At 43.8% G+C, this 23,645-nt stretch overlaps 1 protein-coding gene across 2 annotated transcripts in view; it reads right to left on the bottom strand.

Annotated features, from left to right (window-relative positions):
- LOC148034473 (phosphoinositide binding protein) overlaps positions 1-23,015 on the bottom strand; it is a 34,514-nt gene extending 11,499 nt beyond the window's left edge. The window contains exons 1-2 of one of the 2 annotated variants that reach the window (XM_087679417.1): positions 22,696-23,015; positions 21,882-22,050 (exon numbers count right to left, since the gene is read on the bottom strand). In XM_087679417.1, coding sequence (XP_087535543.1) covers positions 21,882-22,050; positions 22,696-22,809 — 283 coding nt within the window. In that variant the 5' untranslated portion in view covers positions 22,810-23,015. Of the gene's footprint in view, positions 1-21,881; positions 22,051-22,695 lie in introns of those variants that run through there. The other variant, XM_087679421.1, reaches the window with a different exon arrangement.
- Between the last annotated feature and the right edge of the window lie 630 nt (positions 23,016-23,645).

Raw genomic sequence — 23,645 nt, 5'->3', positions numbered from 1 at the left:
TTTGATACCATGTGGGAATGCACAACAGAAAGAGGAAAGTGAACCCAGAGAGGAGGAGACAAAGAAAGAATGCAAAAGAGAGAAGGAACAATGTCACTACAATGGTTGAAGGTATAAGGCTACAACGGTTAGCCCCAACATGCAACTCTATGCATCAATGTGGGTGCCAGATGGTAGAAAGGGATGAGAGAATGAGGAGGGCTGGCTGATCAAGAAGGATCAATGATGGATAATGAAAGTGGGAGGGTGGGCTGCCTATATATAGGCGAAAAAGAGGAAAATTCTAAATGTGGTCAAATTCCTTAAAAATAGCCAAAAGTGCACAAAAAGAAATATACTAATGTTCTCTCCATCTTGACTTTCAAGTCATCCCGGTCAGTGATTTCATAGTTTTGGAGCTCATAATCCAATTGATGTGACGACTCCTATCTCGAGCCACATAGCAATGTACCCAATGCTCAAATGCTAAGTCAAAATGCTGAAGCTGTGAATGAAATTTAGATAATAGACCTTGCATCAGCTCAACAATAGCGAAGGCATTTCGAGCCTTCCATGAGCGGACAACCTCGTTAGTCAAGGACATGTCTCATCAAGTTTGACTAGATAGTGAAGTTTGACCCGTTAAAACAAGTCTTATCATTAAAGGCATGTTTCACTGATAAGAAGGAAGAACCATGAGGTGTAGGATAAGTGGAGTAGGAAGGAGGTGGTGGAGGGGAAAACTAGGAGGGAAAGGTGGGTAGGCCAGATGGAGGAGAAAGCTCTAAAGCCCACTCCAATGCGTGTCTCGATGTGTTAGGCTTGTTAGCATCATCATGATGTGGTGAAGATGTGTTCGAAGTCATCTTGCCGTCATATTGTTCCTACTTCTTGCAAAGGGCTTTCAAATCAAAGGCTGAGGTTCCATGGAAGATAATGAAAGCGTACGACAAAGCATAAACTCAAAATAACACAATTAGGGTTAGGATAACTCAGAGACTATAAACATTGTGAGATCTGAATGAATGACTAAATACTAAATATACAATGCCCACCACCAAACAAACCGTGCAGGAATGAAAATTGCACCCCCCGAACTCTCGTGTCTCAGAGACCAAGATAGAGGTGCTCAGTGGGAGAGTGCGCTGTGTTGAGAAACCCTTCACTCGCAGTTTTGTGTTTTGCATTTAGGGTTTCACGTTTTGCGTTTAGGGTTTCACAATGGACAGCCCCAAAAAGAGGCTAGGCGCCCACAGTGGGGCACCACCCTAGACACCTGACGCCCTCCCTCCGGGCACCACCCTAGACAGTCTCTTGCCTATTTATAGGCTGCCTCTATCACTCATTCACCACGGCTGATTCATTCAGTCCGTCACCTCTTCTCTCCAGCCTCTCCACTGCCCTCACACCCCTTCAGGAGGACATTGTGGTTTATGGTTTGTGGCTGTCTACATCATTTTCCTTGAGCTACGGCACCCTTGTTCCCTTGTATCACATTCACTCCATGATTCAAATTTCATCGTTCCATTCATCAAAGTTTTTTCTTCACTACTCCTCTTCTCCATGTTTGCCGAGTTTACTCTGTGTTCCTCCCTGCAAACCCTATTGTCTCGCTGGTACGAGAGACGGTAGCTGCTCAACTCCTTCCTCTTCTTCGACTTCCCGGTGCGCTCCGTTGATGAGAAGCAACGACTGCTGCCCACTCATCGCTCAGTCTAAGCCCCACCTTCAACTTCGCCTACTTAGGTTCGAGAGACCAACTCTGGGAGTTCTTCACCACCCCAGATACCTTCTTCGGCACAACTGGCCGTACTTCATCCTCAAACATTTCGGAGTCCGTAATCCATGAGTTTTTGGATTCCCTATCTACCTCAGAGGGGGGTTCAGAGGGAGATGATCTTTCTTTGCCATCCGAGGGGACATCTACATCTACTACAACTTCAAAGGGCGCTCCTATTCCTCCAGTTTCAAAAGGGGTCCCCACCCACCACTCGATCCTTCGCACACCCTGGCGGAGGCCTTTTACCTTCTTCTTCTACCCTTAGCTAGGGTGGCTTCCTTCCACTGGTTATCTCACCTATTGATACCCACGATCTCAAGGATCTACCTAGATCGGGGCCTTGGAGATTCAGCCACGACTTGGCGACGAGGTCTTCATATTCCTTCTTGCATGGATGCATGGAGCTAGTGGCTTCTCTCCCAAGGTTGGGTTTCAGGTTCTCCAATTCACTCTATCTACTGTTCTTTATTGCAAGTTACCTTTCAAGTGGACATCTTAGAGCTTAGGGATCCTCTACATCTTCTTCCTCCTCTTCTTCTTGCCTTGGTAACTTGGTCAGCATGGAGCCAACTCCCGAGATTGAGTACGGGCATATCCTTATGATTCTCGGCACCACACAAAGTCCAACACTCCTATGCATTGCATGTTTTTGTCATCTTTGTACTAGGACGCTTGGGCAAGTGAACAATTTCCCCATGAGGGACACTATCCAAGTAGCACCTACTACATGAGCATTCTTCAGCATGTAGCATTCCATCTCCACCTCCTTCTCTTGTTCCCCTTTTTGGGCCTAAGAGGGGGTGTTGAGAAACCCTTCACCCGTAGTTTTGCGTTCTGCATTTTTCATTTAGAGTTTCATGTTTTGCAATTAAGGTTTCACAATGGACAGCCCTAAAAAGAGGCTGGGTGCCCACAGTGGGGAGCCACCCTAGACAGCTGATGCCCTCTCTCCGGGCGCCACCCTAGACAGTCTCTTGCCTATTTATAGACTGCCTCTGTCACTCATTCAACACAAATGATTCATTCAATATGTCATCTCTTCTCTCCAACCTCTCAACTGCCCTCACATCCCTTCAAGAGGACATTGCATTTCGTGGTTCATGGCTTTCTTCATTATCTTCCTTGTGCTACGGCACCCTTGTTCCCTTATATCACATTCACTTCATGATTCAGAACTTCATCATTTCATTCATTAGAGTTTCCTCTCTTCTCTTCTCTTCTCCATGTTTGCTGAGTTCACTCCGTGTTCCTCTCCGCAAACCCTACTGTCTCGCCAGTACGTCATCTTTTGACATGTTGTACTCCTGACGGATCCTGAAATGCAGCAAAAGCAGCCTCCGAAGTGTTAGTAGGATTGTCAACTCATGTGTAAGTATATGCATGTCTATCAGGGTTGGGCACACTTGTCTTTGTTTAGGCATTATTTTAGTGATTTTTGTGTGGCATTTTATCCCAGTCGACATAAAATGGCAGCTGGAATATAGGCATTATTTTAGTGATTTTTGTGTGGCATTTTATCCCAATCAGCCTAAAATGGCAGCTGGCTAACCAGCTACCAATTTACTCCTATTTTATGCGTATTTATTATGTGGCTCCTCCTCCTCCCATTCAGTCATCATTATTCTTTATGTGGTCTTCCTATTGGAGAGAGTAGCCAATGCCAATGCCCACGCAGCCAATAACTCACTATTGTATGTGTCATTCTCATGTTTGATATATGGATTCCATTTCCCGAGTACATCTCCGAGTTCTCTTCTTTTTTAGCGTTCTTCTATTTTCCTTCTCTTCAACAATTTATTTTAGCACTCGTCTATGCTTCCATTGCTCCACCACTTTGACATGCTATCAAATTGCAAATTCTAGGTTCCTGCTGCCATTTTTCTGCTGAATACAGGTCTTTTTTCCCTTGCTGATCAGGCAATCTACTACTGGTAGTTTTCAGTCTGTGTGTACTCAGTTGCTGCCTGTGTTTTTAAGACCAACCACCTACCTTTTCAGCCTACGTCTGGATTCCAACCTACAATCATCAATTTGCTGCATTAAATGCTCAACCAGCCTGCATTTTTTATTTTCTGCCCCTAACTGTGGCTGGGCAATTGTCTGTACAGGCCGTTTTTGTTGTTTCTCGCAATATTTGACTGGTTATTTTCTTCATTTTGTAGCATTTGCCCTTCGTTTCTAATCAGATTTTTGGTTACACTGCATGTGAACTCTCAATTTGTGAAGTCTTTGCTGTTGGTTTGGCTAGATTCCCTCTCCGTATACCCTCTATCCTCTATCTTCTCTTCTCCTCTCCAAACGGCTCCTCCGTGCACTTCTACAAATGTTAAGTTACATGGACCTGACTATCGTACATGGACTGTTGTGATGAAAGCTTGGTTTGTGTAGAAGCGGTTTTGGTACATTGTATGTGGAGCTATTCCTCGGCCTCAATATCCTTTTCCTCTTCCCAACGATTTTGATGAGGACTACCATGAGGAAGTTGTGCTTACATGGGATTCGGACAATGCACATGCATATTCTGCATTGCTTCGATGTATTTCTAAAGAAGTTCTACTGGCGGTTACCTCCTGTAGGGCGTCTCCTGAAGTATAGGCAAAGCTTCAAATGTTGTACAAGGCACCTTCCATCATGCATACCGTGACCCTTTATGGATAGCTTCAACAAATGTAAATTGAGCCAAAGGACACCATTCCATCCTTCTTGCTCTGTGTTATCAAGTACAAGACTAGTTTCGACACATGCAATCTGCCCTTCCAGAGGCACATCTAGTGGAAACGGTAATCTACAAACTCTTCCCGAAGTGATGGAGTGGCCAATGCTTTGCAAACGCAGACATCCTCTACACCTATGAGCTTTATACATACGTCCTCGATGCTACTTAAGCATGGGCATCTTTGCATTTACAGAAGCAACTTCCATCTCATTATGGAGGTTCCAACGAGCTCTTTACAACTTCAAAGAGGGGTGATAAGAAGAAGAAGTCAAAGGCCCAATGTTTATCACTATGGTAAGAAGGGCCACTTAAGGAAGGACTGCAAGGAGTTAGCAGCCTCACAGAAGAAGAAGTGGGATGCAAACTCCTCGGATAAGTTATTCTCTTTCTCAGACTTCCGACTATCCTCCGACTAGGAAGAAGTTCAAGGCATGAAAGGGATTCGCTTCTTCATATCGAGGAAAGGGCTTGGTAGCCCCTTCCTCTGTTGCTTTCTAGTCCAAGTGATGCAATCATCCCTCACAACTCTATAGTGCTAGAGAGGAAGAGAGAGGGTGGTGAGATGGAGCAGCTAAGCCTCATCTATACAGGTATATAGGTGCATAAGTTCCAAAGAGGGGCATCCCTGATGCATCGACCAAAGTCTATGGTAGGTTCACATCCTAGAGTTGGGATTGACATCCACGTTCGTGATGGGCTATTATTTGACAGAAAGAGGAATTGGCTCCTAGTCCACTCATGGGGTTCAATTCCTCTTTAATTCCTAGAAAGAGACTCTAGGATGTGAACATACCCGGAAAGAGGAATTGGCACCTATTTAATACCTATTTATTCCGTGGTTCCTCCTCCTCCCATTCAATCATCATCATTCTTCAAGTAGTCTTCCTGTTGGAGAGAGGAGCCACTACCAATGCCCACATAGCTAGTGACTGACTATTGTATGCATCATTCTCATGTTTAGTATATGGATTCCATTTCCCGAGCACATCTTTGAGTTCTCTTCTTTTTCACTATTCTTCTGTTTTCTTTCTCATCTTGCATTCAGTAGTTTATTTCAGTACTTGTCTATGCTTCCATTGCTACACCACTTCTGGCACAAAGATGTCTAACATTAGCAAACACAAAAGTAGATGTCGGACAGAGTAGTAAAACACAACAACAAAATGCCACAATAAAACACAGCAATAAACGCAACTGTAAAACAGTAGCAGTAAAACACCACAATAAAGCGGCAACAGTAAAATGCAAGAAGTGGGGCAAGCTACAAGGTAGAGGTTGGAGACAGAAATCGAACAAGTAAAGAAAGCTTGGGGCAGCTTCGGTTGAGATGTCTGTTGGGAATAAAGACCTCGTGCCTTTAAATGTGCTCGGGTGTGAACACAACCTTAGCACTTGTACTTACACATATATATCTATCTAAAAACCTAAAGGTACTCGATCGTCATTGCACCTACAAACGGGCTCACTCTCGACTCTCTATCTCACTCTCTCTATCTCTCACTGCGCGTAACAATTGTCTATCTAGATCTTCGTGCCTAACCCGTCACTACAAACTGGTATTAGAGCTGTGGTTGAGGAGTTCGAGTAAGACAGACAAGCAAGTTGTGAGCTACAGGCATCGTGGGTAGTCGCAGGTGAGTAGAAAGTGTCGCAGGCAAGCTCGGCAGGAGTTGCAAGTGTCGCAGGGCTGTGACAAGTTGACAGACGACATGCAACAGATGACGGGAGTAGCAATCGACTGGAGCAGGCGACTACAGTTGACGTCAACCAGTGGGCATGACAAACAACAATTGACGTGGACCAGGGGCGTGACAAATAGCAGCTGAAGCACGAGCAAGCGGGTAAGCGTAGTCACGTGACGACTGGGCGGTCGGCGCGAGCAGGCGTCGTCAGCGTCACGCAACGCCTGGTGGGTCAACGGACCCATCATAATTTTCTATCAAAATCGATTTTCTTTTTGAAATTCCTTTTGCCCACTGACGGGCATTCACGCGTGGAGACACAACTTCCAATTTTTGTGCAATCTTGGCTCAGAAATTTGGGGCTTTTCCCAAATTTAGGGAATTTGATGTAGGACAAGCAAATCTGTCTCAAAAATTGCAGGAATTTGTGACATTTTGTCCCCGACATTTGAGGCTTTTCATGTGCATGCATAAATTGGGCTGAAATTTACCCAATTTCTCGACATTGAGGCACATTGGACCCCGTGCAATTTGGGACATTTGCAGTTTGGGCAAAATCTGTGTAGCATTTGGTCATTTTATGTACATGCACGTTGAATTCCACGCAATTTGGATATCAACACTTGGTAAAATTTGGGGTTTTGCTGAAATTTCTCTATTTTGGCAAAATTGACCTGTTCTATGCATGACAGAGAAAATGCAGATGTGTGTTTGATGCTTTGAGCACAAAATTTTGGGGCTTTTGACCATTCGTGTCAAATTTCATGCCCGTGGGTACATGTACAACAAAAATTGCAACTGAAATTTTGGGATTTCTCATGTAATGTGATGCATATGCCCTGGAACGGCTGTAATCAGTTGTGGAATGATGTAGCACATGGTTTGGTGCTTCTGAAAATTTATTTACAGATTTGAAATCTGTGCTTCTACGAGGTCATTTATTGCTGGTTGGTACTTGTTTGTACCTTGGTCACTTGGGTGACAGTTTTGGGCCTGCACTTGCTCTTTTTTTGTCACATTTGGGCTGAAAATCATGGCTGGCAGCAATGACAGCAGTAATTTGATGCACATAAAGAAGCTGGAAGGTGCACATAACTTTGCAGTTTGGCAAAAGCAATGCTACAATATTCTGTTGCAAAAGAAGTAGGCAAAGCCAATCAAAACCAAAGGGGTAAAGCCCACGGACATGGAACAAGACGATTGGGATGAGTTAAATGAGCTTGCACACTCAACCATGGAGCTATCGATTTCTCATGCCTTGTTGTTCAACATTGAAGGTTTGGATTCTGCATATGCTATATGGACTAGATTGGAAGAACTGTATGCACAAAAGAGTGCTGCAAGCAAAGTGTATTGGCTGAAAAAGCTTATGGATTTGCGTATGAAAGAGGGTACAACAATGTCTACTCACTTGAGTGAGTTTAACTCCATTTTCAGCCAGCTGGTTGCCTTGAAGTTCATGATTGATGAGGAATTTAAGGCTACTTTCTTGCTTTGCACTCTACCAAAGAGTTGGAATACATTCAAGACTACTATGAGCAATTCTAATGTGATCCTTTTGTATGCTGATGTAGAAAGCGCTCTACTTATGAAAGAGATGAATCGACAGAACAATGCATCCAATAAGTCTTCCAATGCTTTGCATACTAGAGACAGATCACAACAAAAGGGTTGTACGATGCTGTCTCATGCTGCATTACCCCATGGTTTTTGGGCAGAGGCTGTTATGACAACCGTTTACTTAATTAATCGGTCACCAAACAGGTCTTTGGGCGGGGGGGGGGGGGGGGGGGGGGGGGGGGAGGAGAGGGGGAAAAAGGAAATTCCCCAAGAAGCATGGTTGGGCAAGCCACCTTCATATGCTCATCTGAAAGTGTTTGGCTGCGAGGCTTTTGTGCACATTCGTAAAGAAAAACCCAGTACACTTGAGCCAAAGTCCTGTAAATGCATTTTCCTAGGATATGGTGACGAGGGTGAAATGGAGTATAGATTATAGAATCCCGAGAAAAGGAAAGTAAAACGCAACAATGACGTTATCTTCCGAGAAGATCACATGCACAAACAACCCGAAAAGACTGAAGAGGTCTGTAGGGTTGTATTCCGGGAAGAAATACCTTTTGGACAGCAAAATGTGCCCGCTATACAGCAGCAAATACCTGCTGTAAATGAACCTATAAATGCAGGAAATGATCGACCAGCTATTGCCCATGAAAATGAGCCACTACATGTGCAGGAACAGCCAAGACAGCAAGCTGTTAATGCTGATTTGCAGGCTAGAATGCCACAACAGTATGCTGAAAATGGAAATTTGCAGGAACAGCCAACAAACAATGACCATTGGGTTAGGAGATCGTCTAGGGCTACTAGACAACCTAACAGATTTGTTCCTGGTGCAAATAATGTGGCTGATTATGTCATGTTGACAGACTCTGGTAAACCGTCTTGCTTCAAGGACGCAATGGACGGACAGAACAGTAAGAAATGGTATAAAGCCATGTTGTCAGAGATGGAATCTCTTGAAAAAAATGGCACTTGGGACTTGGTGCAGTTGCCTAAAGGGCAGAAAACCCTTCCATGCAAATGGGTTTACAAGATGGTCACTTCAGGTTTCTCACCAAAGTACAAAGCAAGATTGGTTGGCAAAGGGATACAAGCAGGAGCATGGAATTGACTTTGATGAGATTTTCTCTCCTATAGTCAAGATGACTACATTGAGAACCATTTTGGGCTTGGTTGCAGTTGAGAATATGGAGCTCATACAGATGGATATAAAAACTGTGTTTTTACATAGTGATCTGCATGAAGACATATATATGCAACAGCTTGAAGGGTTTGTTGAACAAGGGAAAGAAAGGATGGTATGTAAACTCAAAAGGAGTTTGTATGGGCTGAAACAAGCATCAAGCGAATGGTATCATAAGTTTGATACATTCATGTAATCCCAAGACTTTCATAGAAATCAAGTGGATCATTGCTTGTACACCAAGAAGGCAGCAGATGGCAGCCTGATTATCTTGGTTTTGTATGTTGATGACATGCTGATTGCTGGCAAGGATACTCATACCTTGGATTCATTGAAGCAAAGTCTTCATGGCAGCTTTGACATGAAGGATCTTGGTGATGCAAATCACATTCTTGGCATGCGAATACTCAGAGATAGATCGAAAGGCTTACTCTATCTATCTCAGCAGGAGTATATCTCCAAAGTTTTGCAACGTTTCAATGTGGAGAGGGGGAAAACAATTGGGGTTCCATTGCCTCCATATGTAAAACTTAGTGCAGAGGACAGCCCTACATCTAATGATGAGAAGGCTGAAATGGCCAAGATACCATATGCTTCAACTGTTGGGAGTTGGATGTATGCTATGGTTGCTACACGTCCTGACATTGCCTTTGCAGTGGGAGTGGTAGGCAGATACATGGCAACCCCTGGCAAGAAGCATTGGGATGCAATGAAAGGTATTATGAGATACCTTAAAGGCACAAAGGAATTGTGCATCTGCTTTGGAAAGCAGAAGGCATCTGTTGTTGGCTTTACGAATGCAGACTATGCTGATCATGCGGACTGCAGGAAGTCCACTTCTAGGTATGTGTTTACTTTCACAGGAGGAGCAGTCTCTGTAAGAGTGCGCTGCGGAAGAGGAAATACAAACACAGAGGGAGAGAGAGAGAGAGCAGAAAATAAGGAAGAGAAATCTGCACTGACTGAAATGAATGCTGAATACACTGAAATGGACTGATCAGTTCCTGCACGCAGCCCGAAGCGTCAGTGAGGACACCAGATCAGGCTGATGATGATGGCAGCACCATCACGGAGGAGGAGGAGTGTCGGAATCTGGAAGATGACAAGTGATCAAGTGGGGAGGGGGGCTGCCAATAAATAGGCAACGGACAAACCCTAACCCTAACCCTAACCCTAAAATGGGCGCAAACCCTAAAAGTGCCCTAAAATGGGCGCCCCACAACAGTGACCAAAAAGTGGCCGGGCAGCCAGTGGCTGCCCACTAAAAGAGGCCAAAAAGAAATACACAACCTAAGACAGCCAGTCGAGAGTGACTAGCCTCCCCCATCATAACACATGACAGACATGTCAGAGCTCCTAATATCCTCGTCTGACTCAGACTGAGGCTCACAGGCAGGAGATGACAAGGCATGACAAACATGACTGCTAACACCCCCTCTCAGATCATGGATGTGGTTGAAGGCCAAGGGAGAAACGGATCCTGGGGTGGCAAGAGGAATGCCAAGGTCGATGAATTCCGTCGATGTAGACTGCCGCTGAAGGAGCTCCTCATGATCCTGGGAATCCCCCTCTAAAACACTAGGGGCCAGGGAATCCACACCCGCATCACCGAGATTGTCCCCCTCTGAAAGGGATGGGGGGTACGAGGGAACCACCGGAAAGGAAGGTGAGGGATGGGAAGGAACCTGTGGAATAGAAGGTGCACAAGCGGGAACGGGTGTAGCAATAGACTGCCACGGAGGACCCTGCATCAAAGAAGGGGAATGGAGCCTGTAAAGCCCGCTCTCCTGCCAACCTGTAGATAAGACACCTCCTGTAGAAGAATCCTCAATAACAACGGCATGCTCGGTGAAGATCACTCGTGTGCCAGGCCTCGTAAGGCCATAAACTGAGAGGAGGGGAAGGCCCAAATCCGGAACATGTAGGGCCTGTGAAAAGGAGCTCGAAGGTCGATCGATAAACAAAGGCAATGTGCCAACACCACTAATAGGCACCGATAAAATGTCACCAATAGTGACTGAACCCTCTGATGGACGGAGATCCTGTAACAAATCACCTCGGGGAGTCATATGACTCGAAGCACCACTATCCACTAACCAAGGCTGCGCAGAAGACACTGCAGCCACGGAAGAAAAAGGATCCTCCTCCAAAGCATGGATATGAAGAAACACTGACTCATGGGTAACAGCGGGTGTAGAGGTAGAAGAAGGCTCCGATGTGGATCCACCCTTCGCTCCCGGACGAAGGTGAGGGTACTTCTTCCAGCATTTCTCCTCGGGATGTGTCCCTTTCCCACAGTGTGGGCACTTCGGTCTCTCTGAATCTGAGTCAGAGCCTGAAGAACTGTCCTTCTGCTTAGCCTTTGACTTCTTCTTCTTCTGTCCTCCCGAACCTGCAACAAAGGCTCTAGTGGAGTCGGATCCACTAGCACTGACCTCTCTGAGTCGCTCGTCATGCTCCAAGACAAGCGGGGATAGCTCCTCCCATAGAAGCTTCTCACGAGTCCTCGATGTAAGAAGGCTGGTGTAGAAGACATCAAACCGAGGCGATGGCAGCTGAGTCAAAAGAATCATAGCCATGTCTTCAGAAGATATCGTCCGACCGAGGGATGCAAGCTCATCCCTCATATCCTGTAATCTGTTGATGTGGTCCTTCATGGAAGGACTATCATCAATAGCGAGCATCCGCAACTTCTTTTCAAGAGATATCCGGTGGGCAAACGTCTTCTGTTGATAGAGAGACACGAGCTTTCTCCACACGTCCGCTGCAGTCTTCAACCTGTAAACATGAACAAGGACAGAATCCTGCAAACTCAGAAAGAGGAAAGATCTGGCTCTAGAATTGAGCCAATCCCATAAGGCTGCACAATCCATAGATGTCCCATCTGCGGGATCCACCTAAGGCCGGGGAATAGGAACAGAAACAAGCTCCCAAAGATCGAAGGAGTCCAAGATACACTCCACCTTGTAGGACCATAGAGAAAAGTTGAAGCCATCCAACCGGTCCTCTTTGGGCAGCTGAGGAAGTACGGGTACCTGTACAGGGGGTACCAAAGGCTGCATCTTCGGCCCACTGGAAGGGGCTCGCAGAGATACATGAATAGAAGGGGGACGGGAAAGAGGAATAGACTCCGGACGATGGTCCTCGTGATAGAAATCACGCCTCCGTTCAGATGAATGTCGAGACAAAAGCTCATCATCTAAGTCATCAAAACCTGTAAACTGATGATAAGACATCTTCCAATCTGCAAAATACCAAACACCAAAGAAAACTGTGCCGATGCCGAAGAATGACCACCAGAAGGGTCACCAACCACCAGAAGAACCACCAAACTCCAGGAAATCAGGTCGCCTATCACCAGGAGGTGAAAACCTAGCTGTGTAGGGCACAAAATCCGGAGGGAAAGTTGCCAGGCACCAAAACGCAGCCAAGAAGAGAAGCGCCAGTTGGAGAGGAGCCGCCAGGAGGGAAAACGACCACCTTGGATGCAAAACGCAGCCAGTAGTGGAGTCGCCCAGCTGAAGAGAAGGCTGCCCAGCTGAAAACGCAAGTAGACAGGGGCTGGTTGATGACGTGGCAGCCTCTGGAAGGGGCTGATGCAGCAAACACAAATGTACAGACCACCTAGAGGGGCCGCCTGGCTGTTGGAGAGAAGGGGGGCAGCAACAGATGATAGGTGTGGTGTCTCTCCAGTCGAGGAAGACCTCCGTGCTCTCAGCTTGGCGATGATACCATGTGAGAGTGCGCTGCGGAAGAGGAAATACGAACACGGAGGGAGAGAGAGAGAGAGAAAGCAGAAAATAAGGAAGAGAAATCTGCACTGACTGAAATGAATGCTGAATACACTGAAATGGACTGATCAGTCCCTGCACGCAGCCCGAAGCGTCAGTGAGGACACCAGATCAGGCTGATGATGATGGCAGCACCATCACGGAGGAGGAGTGTCGGAATCTGCAAGAAGACAAGTGATCAAGTGGGGAGGGGGGCTGCCAATAAATAGGCAACGGACAAACCCTAACCCTAACCCTAGAATGGGCACAAACCCTAAAAGTGCCCTAAAATGGGCGCCCCACAACAGTGACCAAAAAGTGGCCGGGCAGCCAGTGGCTGCCCACTAAAAGAGGCCAAAAAGAAATACACAACCTAAGACAGCCAGTTGAGAGTGACTAGCCTCCCCCATCATAACACATGACAGACATGTCAGAGCTCCTAATGTCCTCGTCTGACTCAGACTGAGGCTCACAGGCAGGAGATGAAAAGGCATGACAAACATGACTGCTAACAATCTCTTGGACCTCCAGGCTACAAAAGTGTGTTGCATTGTCTACTACAAAGGCAGAGTATGTGGCTGCCATTGAGGCATGCAAGGAAGCTTTATGGCTTTCACATCTAGTGGGAGAGCTTGGCATCTCAAAGTTACCTATTCTCCATTGTGATAGTCAGAGTGCTATCATGCTAGCACGGAATCCTGTCTTTCATGCAAAAACAAAGCACATACAAGTGAAGTACCACTTCATTAGAGATGTACTTGACAACAAGGGCATTGAGCTTGTCAAAGTGCATACAGATGATAATCCTGCAGACCTTCTCACGAAGGGTCTTCCAGCAAAGCGGTTTGCTCATTGCCGACAGATGATGGGAGTTGGATAGATATATGTATTTCAGCTTTGTACATACCTAGACTTAGGTGATTCTTTTCTCCTCTTCAGACTCATTGCCTTTAGGTGGAAGGTTGTTGGGAATAAAGGCCTCGTGCTTTTAAATGTGCTCGGGTGTGAACACACCCTTAGCACTTGTACTTGCACATATATATCTATCTAAAAATCTAAAGGTACTCAATCGTCATTGTACCTACAAACGGGTTCACTCTCGACTCTGCTCTATCTCACTCTCTCTGTCTCTCACTGCGCGTAACGATTGTCTATCTAGATCTCCGTGCCTAACCCGTCACTACAATGTCCTCCACGAACAGGGTGTAGATAGCGAAGTTCTAACACCTCAAACCTGCAAAAACCAAATTAAGGCTGAATGGAGGATAACCTGTCTATTTATAGAAAGTTTCGGGACCATGTACCGTGCACTATTTTAAAAGTCTCTCGAATCACACACCAATTTAGAGATTTCATTAATTAACCATTTTTGGGGCGGTGGCTAATTCACAATGTAATGCTTATGTTAGCTCAACATGTTGTTAGCAGTCTAGTCAGCTCATGTGTGAGTCTAGGCTATGCTTGATATTACTGGGTAATTTAGGCATTTTATAGTAGTCGTTTTAGTGATTATTTAGGCATTTATTACTAGCCGACCCACTGCCATATTCATCATTCTTCAGGTGGTCTTCCTGTTGGAGAGAGGAGCCAGTGCCCGTGCCCAAGTAACTAGTGACTCACTATTGTACGCATCATTCTTGTGTTTGGTATATAGATTCCATTTCCCGAGCACGTCTTTGATTTCTCTTCCTTTGCGATGTTCTTTTGATCTTTTGCTCTTTTTCTTTTGTCTTGTGTTTAGCAGTTAATTTCAGCACTTATCTTTGTTTCCATTGCTGCACCTATTCTGACAAGGTATTAGATTGCATGATCTTGGTTCCTGCTGCGATTTTTCGGCTAATTACACGTCTTTCTTCCCCTTGCTGATCAGACCTGCGTTTTTCAGACCAGTGACCTGCATTTTCAGCTTACGCCTAGATTTCAACCAACAATTGTCAATTTGCTGCATTCAATGCTCCACCAACCTGCGTTTTTGGTTTTCTGCCCCTAACCACGGCTAGGCGATTGTTTGTACAGGCTGTTTTTGCTGTTTTTGGCAGTTTTTGATTGGTTTTTCTTCACTTTGCAGCAGTTGGCTTTCGTTTTTATCAGATTTTTTGTTACACTGCATGTGAACTCTCATTTTGTGAAGTCTTTGCTGTTGGTTTGGCCGGATTCCCTCTCCGTATACCCTCTATCCTCTATATTCTCTTCTTCTCCTCTCCAGATGGCTCGTCCGCGCACTTCTACAGATGATAAGTTACATGGACCTAACTATCTTACATGGACTGCAGTGATGAAAGCTTGGTTTGTACAGAAGTGGCTTTGGTACATTGTATGTGGAGCTATTCCATAGTTGTCAAGTATGAAAAGTACGGTACGGTACGGTACGGTGCGGTGCGGTGCGGTACGATAAAATACGGTACTAAATGGTACCTTTAGATTTTATAAGGTACGGTACGATATTAGTACGAAAAAAAAAATTTAACTTCATTATTTTGAACTATAGATGATAGAACAAATCTTTAAAGTCTAAATAGCAATGCTATTGGAGTATATAAGATGAATACTTGAGGGTAACACACCAAAACCTCTATGGCATATGCCGCATGTGCAACATGCGCTACAACTTACAAGTACATACATAAGAGTGGATACATCATACATGAATGATCATACAAATAAGAGGCATGTATGCTTGAGAGAGAAGGTTGAGAGAGAGAGAGAGAGAGAGAGATGAAATCATCCATTACGAAAAAAAAGAGAGAGAGATGAAATGACATGAGATGCTTTATTAACGTCTACAAGAGGCCAAAATGACCTGTGAGACCAACAGTTACCAAACAAACCACCAAGGGTTTTGATAAAAGATTTATGAATTTGGTTATGGTTTTGTTTGGCATTGCTAAGGCTAAAGTAGCTACCGATGGTACATTCACTAATTCGTGTACTCTCAAAAGGTACATTAGGCCAAGCTATCCTCTGGCCTAGTTTTATTAGCAATGTGTACTAATGCTTTGGGTTGGGTGGTGCAAAATGAGCTGTAAACAAAGGTAAAATCAATAGGATTAAGCTACTTGTTGATTCTCAAATGGTGCTGAATTTATTTATTGATGACACTAACATATTGTGAAAAATGATGGGACATCAATTAGAAACGTTTGGAATTGCTTGAATACCTTATGTATGGCCTTTGGCTCTAGAATAACTCATAACAAAAAATGTATGAGGAGTCTAATCAAGCTTCCACCCCCTTTCTTGGTTGATCGATCAAGGCTACAAAATCACCACCATCACGACAACAACAACAGTCAACAACCCAAACCACCACCACCAACAACAACCACGCCCATAATATTTTTTTTTTAAGAGGAAAAAAAAATTTTACGAATTCGTACGGTACGGTACGGTACGAACCGTATAGTACGAACCAATTCGTACTACGTACGAGTGCAACTATGAGCTATTCCTCAGCCTCAACGTCCTTTTCCTCTTCCTGACAATTTTGATGAGGACAACCATGAGGAAGCTGTGCTTACATGGATTTTGGAGGACAATGCACGTGCATATTCTGCACTGCTTCGATGTATTTCTAAAGAAGTTCTACCGGCGGTTACCTCCTGTAGGACATCACCAAAAATATGGTCGAAGCTTCAAATGTTGTACGAGGCACCTTCCCCCATGTGTGCTATGACCCTTTATGGACAGCTTCAGCAGATGAAGTTTGAGTCCAAGGACACCATTCAGTCATTTTTGCTCCATGTTACACAGGTACAGAACCAACTTCGACACATACAATCTACCCTTCCAAAGGCACATCTCGTGGATACAATACTCTACAAGCCCCCCCCCCCGAGAGTTTGATGGAGTGGCGAATGCTTTGAGGGCGCAAAGATCCTCTACACCTATGAGCTTGAGGCTATCATCTCATTATGATGGACCCAGTGAGGCCTTTACAGCTTTGGAGAGGGGTGACAAGAAAAAAAATTCGAAGGCCCAATGTTATCACTGTGGTAAGAAGGGCCACTTATGAAAGAACTGCAATGAGTTAGCAGCCTCATGGAAGAAGAAGGAAAAGCAAAAGAAGTAGGATGCGAACTACTCCAACACGTCATCCTCTTCCTCGGACTCCGACTCTGATCCTCTGGCCAAGGAGTAGTCCAAGGTGCAGAAGGGATCCACTTCTTCAAACAGCAGGAAGGGCTCGATTGCCCTTAATCCAGGAGATGCAGTCATCCCTCGCAACTCTCCTGTGCGAAAGAGGGAGTGGGAGAGGGTGGTAAGATGGGGCAACCGAGCCTCATCTATATAGGTATACAGGTGCACAAGTTCCACAAAGAGACATTCTTGACACATCGACCAAAGTCTGGCAAGTTCAAATCCTAAAGCTAGAATTGACATCCAGGTTCATGATGAGTTGTTTCTTTGACAACAAGCATGATTGGCTCCTAGTCTTGAGCTCACATCAGGGGACACTTTGGTGGTCTTGGCCAAAGGCAAGGAATCCATGGTCACATGTTCAAAGGCATTTTTTACAAGATGGTATTGTATGCTACTACAAGACATTGTTGACAAACACGGAGATCTATTACGAATCTTTTCTATTTTCAAGAGCTGGTACGATCAACATTGACCTCAAGCTGACCTCAAGCTCTCTTCAAGTTATCTTGGTGGTGGCTTGATCACCCACTACATGGGTATCCATGGTTCTACTCTAGTGGCTCTTTGTTGTATATGATTATCATTGTATCATTATATCGTATCAAATCACCCATGATCTGAGAGAGGGTGTTAGCACTCTAGTCAACTCATGTGTGAGTTTGAGCTATGCCTAATATTATTGGGTAATTTAGGCATTTTATAGTGGTCAAATTAGTGATTATTTAGGCATTTATTGTTGGCCGACCAGCTGCCATATTTGGCATATTTTGGACCTATTTTTTCAGTGGTGGCTCCTCTCATTCAATCATCATTCATTAGATGGTCTTCTTGTCAGAGAGAGAAGCCAGTACCGGTGCCCAAGCAACTAGTGACGCACTGTTGTCCGCGTCATTCTCGTGATTGGTGTATATGGATTCCATTTCCTGAGCACATCTCTGTGTTCTCTTCCTTTGTTTCAACACCTGTCTTTACTTCCATTGTTACACCACTTCTAACATACCCACCTATTGCACTATTTGCATCCATTATGGGGTCTCCTCCTACACTCACCCTAGGCACGCTTCCCTACATCATCATGCATTTCAAGACTTGCTAATGGAAGAATGCAATGGTGGCACTATCCTAGGGTTTTCCTTCTTTAGTCTTTCACTACATTCATATATACACATCATCATTCCATTGCTTAGCTTTACTTTTCTATTTTGTTTTGCTTTGAAGCATCTCACTACTAATCTCTGTTTTGCAGATTCTAATCTCTCTTACAAGCTTTTTGTATTTAGGGCTAACATGAAGGTTTGCATTGGTCCTTCCTAGGATGGAGACATGGGATTCATACCATTTCTTTCGAGGTTTCATCTTCCTAGGAGATTTACTCTTCTACCAATATGACAGCTTTCCCTCTCGAGGTATATCATGTAGCATCTCTCTCGATGCTATCATGGCAATGCCTTCTACCTTGCTCTTCAAGTTGGAGTGCTTCATCCTCCTCTTCATCTATCACCATGGTTCTCGGCGCTCTTCTTCCTCCTTTAGCCTCAACATCCATAATTGAGAGAGGGTTCTTATCCTTTCTTTGTATTCTACAAGTTTCAGCACTTGTCTTTGGCATCGGCCTCCCTTCCCAGTTGTACCTTCCCTTTGCATTGCATGATCATCATCAACTTTGTAAAAGGACACATGGGCAAGTGAACAATTTTTCCACAAGGAACACAAATGTGTAAATTACCAAAAGTTTTATTAAACAATGTGCGATCCTAGAGAGTTTCTGTCTCATAAGGAAAACCCTAATTTACGAGGATCCCTTTGCATCTATAAACACACAAGCTGCCCACCGTTCAACTTATCCTTGTCTTGCAAGTTTCGGCCATCAGCCCTCTTACACTAACTATCCGCCAGCCCCCAACAACTGCTACTATATGGTCTATAGCTATCATCTAGCCTCCCACTACTACCGGTGATCAGTTGCCACCATCTTCAAGCGGTTACATTGCTGTATTTACCAATTTCACTCAAGACTACTACGTTCTTGTTTCCAACCTGCTGCCCTTTCATTTCCAACATTGTTCTGATTTGTATTTGCATCTTTAATAGGTGGTTACTACACTCAAGATCCATCTCCAGTGGATGGCACACATTGACCCCTCTCCAATGGGTTGAGAGAGGGGTCAATGTGTATGCAATGGCTCCTCCTCTCCAATGGAACCTGATGTAGGAGTATGCAATGAGACAACTAAGGAGGAGGAAGCCTTGGCCTATAAATAGGCAAATAAATATGATCAGATCAGTCAGCTACAAGGACCAAAATAAAGTCAGTCTGCCACATACAATCCCCAATAAAACAGGTACCACTAGATCAGAACTGGAACTATGTGCTCCCAGCCCACAACTAAGGCACAAACTCACATGTGAACTGAAATATGCACTAGCAATCCCCTCATCCCATTTTAATCAATCATCAGCCCTTAGCCATCATCTTTCTACCCTCATGCTACTGCCCACACCCCTTCCAAAGCTGCTGCTAGTCCACCCATCTCACCCTACTGCCCATCTAGAGGACATCCCCATCAGTAGAGGACACATTTAGCATGCTTCCACAACCTGATTTCCTGTGTTTCTAAAGGCTGCCTGCTGCCTGCTGTGCTTCAAACTTGACATTGACCACCCGAACTGATGACATCCATCAAGCGCCTAGCAATGTGATTCTGAGCTGTTTCTGCTACTACTATACCAACTGTGTTTCACTAATTCTACTGGCCAGTCTGTCATCATCATTATCTGCTACCATCTGACCAACTAGAGGGAGAAAAACATAGTCCTTCAAGCAACAGAATGTCAATGAAGACTCCAAGTAGCAAAAGGAATCATGTGGGCAGCAATGGAGGGAGTCAAACACAGCACTCCCGACAGCAGGATGTAGACAATGAATTTGGGCAGTAAAATGCAAGGTTTGCTTGCTGAAACTCACAAACAGCAGGAGAGGTAAATGACGGCATCATCATCTGGCTGTCCTCTAGAGTAGCAAAAATGCATGTGCAGGTGAAAATGCAGTATGCTACTGTGGCAGCAGCATGTGATGATCTCAAAGGGGTGAGTGTTGTCCTCCGAGACAGGGCAGCAGCAATCAAAGTACAAGTGGCAGGTTGCATCATTTTTAAAAGTTGTCACAAATAGCAACTACCAAATATAGTAACTGTTAAAAATAGCAGCTAAAGTTCAAAAGTCAGAAATAGAAAGAAGAGACCAAGAATAGAGCGAAAAAAGTAATTGAATTTGGAGAAATTAAGGCCCTAGTCTACCTTTAGATTACATCTCTATTCAGTTTTTAGTCCCTGACTGACCCACAACATTCTAGAGTTGTTCTTTTTTTACCCACACATGGAAAGAATGTTTAATGTAAAATCCAAGCATCAAGCTCACTCTCATGCAAATTGTATAAACCGAAGGGTAAAACTAGAATGTCCCACAAACTTGTGCGCATTAGAATATCTTGCCAACTAAATAGAAGAAACCCATTGAGACTTGGATTGGGGATGTAGCATCTAGTCAACCCGACCCAAGACACCACCAAAAAACATAGAGGACCAACAGTAAATCCGAGACCATATGCTTCCTTTCCCCAAGTTGAGTTTTAGGCACTTGTTAATGCTATCACGGAGGCAATTTCTCCTCAAAGGCTTCTAACTAAGAGGCTTCTACTATTTTTCACCAAGTTCTCAGTACCCTTAGCTAACATTCATGGTCCACCTCCTCCTCCGATGTTGACATGATGGGGAGAGGGATTCCTAGCTTGTCTTTCACCATGAAAAGGGTGCTTTCCTTAAATGTACATTCAGGTTCTTGGTTTATTCAAGTTTTTGCTTGTCTACTTTTGGCTTTGACATCAACATCCATTTCCATTTGTAGCTACATTGGCATTGCATACTTATTGTATAAAAACCCACTAGACACATGTCCCATTTTGACTCACTCCTAACACCAAGGAGCCAACTCACTCATAGCATTTGTGCATCACCAACACTCTTGAGAGTGGTGGTTGCATAATTTGGTTCACTTCACATGCATCCTTATGATCCATACTTAATTGGCACGAGAGGGAGGAATAAAGAAATTGCTTGTCACAACCTCTTGGGCTCCCTTTTGGGCATCTCTTAAGCTACAAAAGAAATTATGTCATGCCCAATTGTTGGTCAATTTATTCAGCTTTCATAAAGCCCCAAACCAAAATTGGAGAAGTTTTGGCAAGACTACTAGCTCAAAAAGTTAGATAAAAGGGAAACAAAGGTGTGTCCACTTTCATTCCAACCATCTATACTTTTCATTGTCAAGATCTTGCCATTGCCATCATCCAACTACCATTGCCATATTTATGTCTATCTCGTCATCTCTACAATTCCCACATATGTATCAGCTTCCTTCACACAAATTAACGTAATCCAAGACACAAGTGCTAGGATTTCATTCAAGTACAACAAGCACCTCCTACACCCCTGCGTGACAAATGTCTAAGTGGGCCTCCTTCTCTTCAATCTGCACCATCATGACAAAGGCCTATTGGGTCCCCTTCTTCCACCTCTATTTGAAGTAGAAACCTCCACTCTAGCTACATTGCAATTATCTTCCCTACTCCTAAAGCATTCATTGTATTCATTACCATGCTTGGTCATTCGGTGCATCATTTCATTTCCTTGTCTAAGCATACATTTGTTAGTCGTGTTGTTTCATACATCTTTGTGCACTCTTTTTAGCCCTTGCTTTCTCACTCTCAGTGTCAAAGCTCATATCTTCACACAAATCACATTAGAGCATTATATAGAGACCTCACACATGTAGTATGTACTCCTTTGGGTGGACAAGATTATGTTTCTTAGTTCATTTTGTTGATAAAATTTATTAATCATCTAGTGTTACAAAAGTAGTGAAAGCATGCTTCACATGCTGCTCAAATCACAAAAATTCAAGTTTAAAAGAAAAGACTAGAAGCTTGGATTCATAAAACCACTTTCCAAGTTTGACATTTTGTTTGCTTTGTCTTAGAAACAAATAAAATGATTCATATAGCATGTAGGCCTACCTTTTAACACTTTGTTCCGGTGTCCATAGCGTGACTCAAATCTTGCAGCCTCCTCTAGCTTTTTGCAGGGATCACATATACGAACAGGTTGATCTCCTTGTCCACGTAAAATCATCCTTTGCTGGGTACAATTTCCACAGAATATGCCTCCACATCTTCGGCAATGATGCTAGATGTTCATAGACAACATTACATGAGACTAGCATACATACAATACACAAAAGCAAGCGCTTACGAGCATACAAAATGTAAATGCAAGCTATCTAAGGTATGCACAATTTCATGCTGCGTTGTTATAGTCTGTACGTACAAGCACTCAATGTTATATTGCTCGATGCTGAATGTGGTATCCACATATTCAGCAGTGAGGCTAGATCGTCATAGACAACATTAATCAGGACAGGAAAATAAAAAAGGCATATTGTGGTATCCACATCTTCAGCAGTGAGGCTAGATCGTCATAGACAACATTAATCAGGACAGGAAAAGGAAAAAGGCATATAATACACAAAAGCAAGTGCTTATGTACATACAGGCATATACTCAGGTCTGCATGATTTCTTGCTGTGGTGCTTTGCGGTGTGTGTAGAAATACAAGTGTATGTCCATAAACGTTCAAAAAATTATACAGGCATACTGATCATCATTAAGCAGGTTCAGCCAAACCAAGTACAAAGAGTCTGTCTTGTAGCAGCATCAGTAGAAACATAAGACATAGAATGTATGAGGTCAAAGTGGAGCATTATCAAAGCATGAAGTGAATTGAGAGTGAATTTAGGAGTAAAAACAGCAGAATACAAATCAAAATGCATACCTTGCGATTGAAGAATGTAAAGGCTGAGCTGCAGCCCTGGCAATGAGAAGCATCCAGTACCCATTCGTTGCCTTTCAGAGCAGGTTTTGGTGGCAATCCGATCTTCTCCAACATGTCTGGCAAAACCTGGCTCCCGATGCCTCGTATTGGGAAAATTTCAATCACACTGTCGATCCTTGAGATATTCGCAACTTCGGAGAGAAAGAAGAGGGTCTGTAAGGGACATGAGACAGTCCTTTGCTCGCCTTGCAAATGCTTGATCGCAGTTATGATGACTGAACGTCACAACGTAGTCAAGGTTCAATGAAAGCCTTAGAGAATATTTGTGAATGACCAATTCTGATTGAAGATGTATAAAAACAACCTTTAAAGAAATAGAAAAAAAAGTGGAGGGATGGAAATTGGAAGGGAATTTTTGGACCTAAAAATAAATGTGTGTGTGTGTGTGTGTGTGTGTGTGTGTGTGTAAAGAAAAATGTTTTGAAGTCTCTCACTCCCTTGAAAACTTTTCGATAAGTCTTTTATAAGATAACGGGCTTCTCATGTGAGATGATTTTCAAAAACCAATTTTCATACTTTTCAACTTTCAAAACAAAACTGATTTTTAACTAGGAATATGGATCAAACTGGTCCATATATGTGGGAGCAACCAAAAAAAAAAACCTTTAATGGTGCAAATGGTTTTGAATGGAGATGGGAGGGATACCTAACAATGCTTTTTAGGAGAATTTTTATAGAAAGAAAGAACTTTCAAACATATCAATCCAGTTCATGGAAATTGGACTAGTTTATGAAAACCACAAACTGGCCCAAAAACCAATTTCTAGTTCTCAAGCCCACAAGAATAACTCAGAATTGAATAGCCAAATAAAGCTCCAAAGAGAAGTTTTGGCATTAACAAAACCAATTTGAGGCTAGCATAACTACCTTTAACAAAAGGGGAAGCTAGG

The sequence above is a fragment of the Lygodium microphyllum genome, chromosome 6 (genome assembly GCF_053477565.2).
Source record: "Lygodium microphyllum isolate KBCC chromosome 6, Lygodium_microphyllum_v1.1.10, whole genome shotgun sequence".
NCBI classification, from domain to species: domain Eukaryota; kingdom Viridiplantae; phylum Streptophyta; class Polypodiopsida; order Schizaeales; family Lygodiaceae; genus Lygodium; species Lygodium microphyllum.
This window is presented reverse-complemented; position numbering and strand designations above follow the sequence as displayed.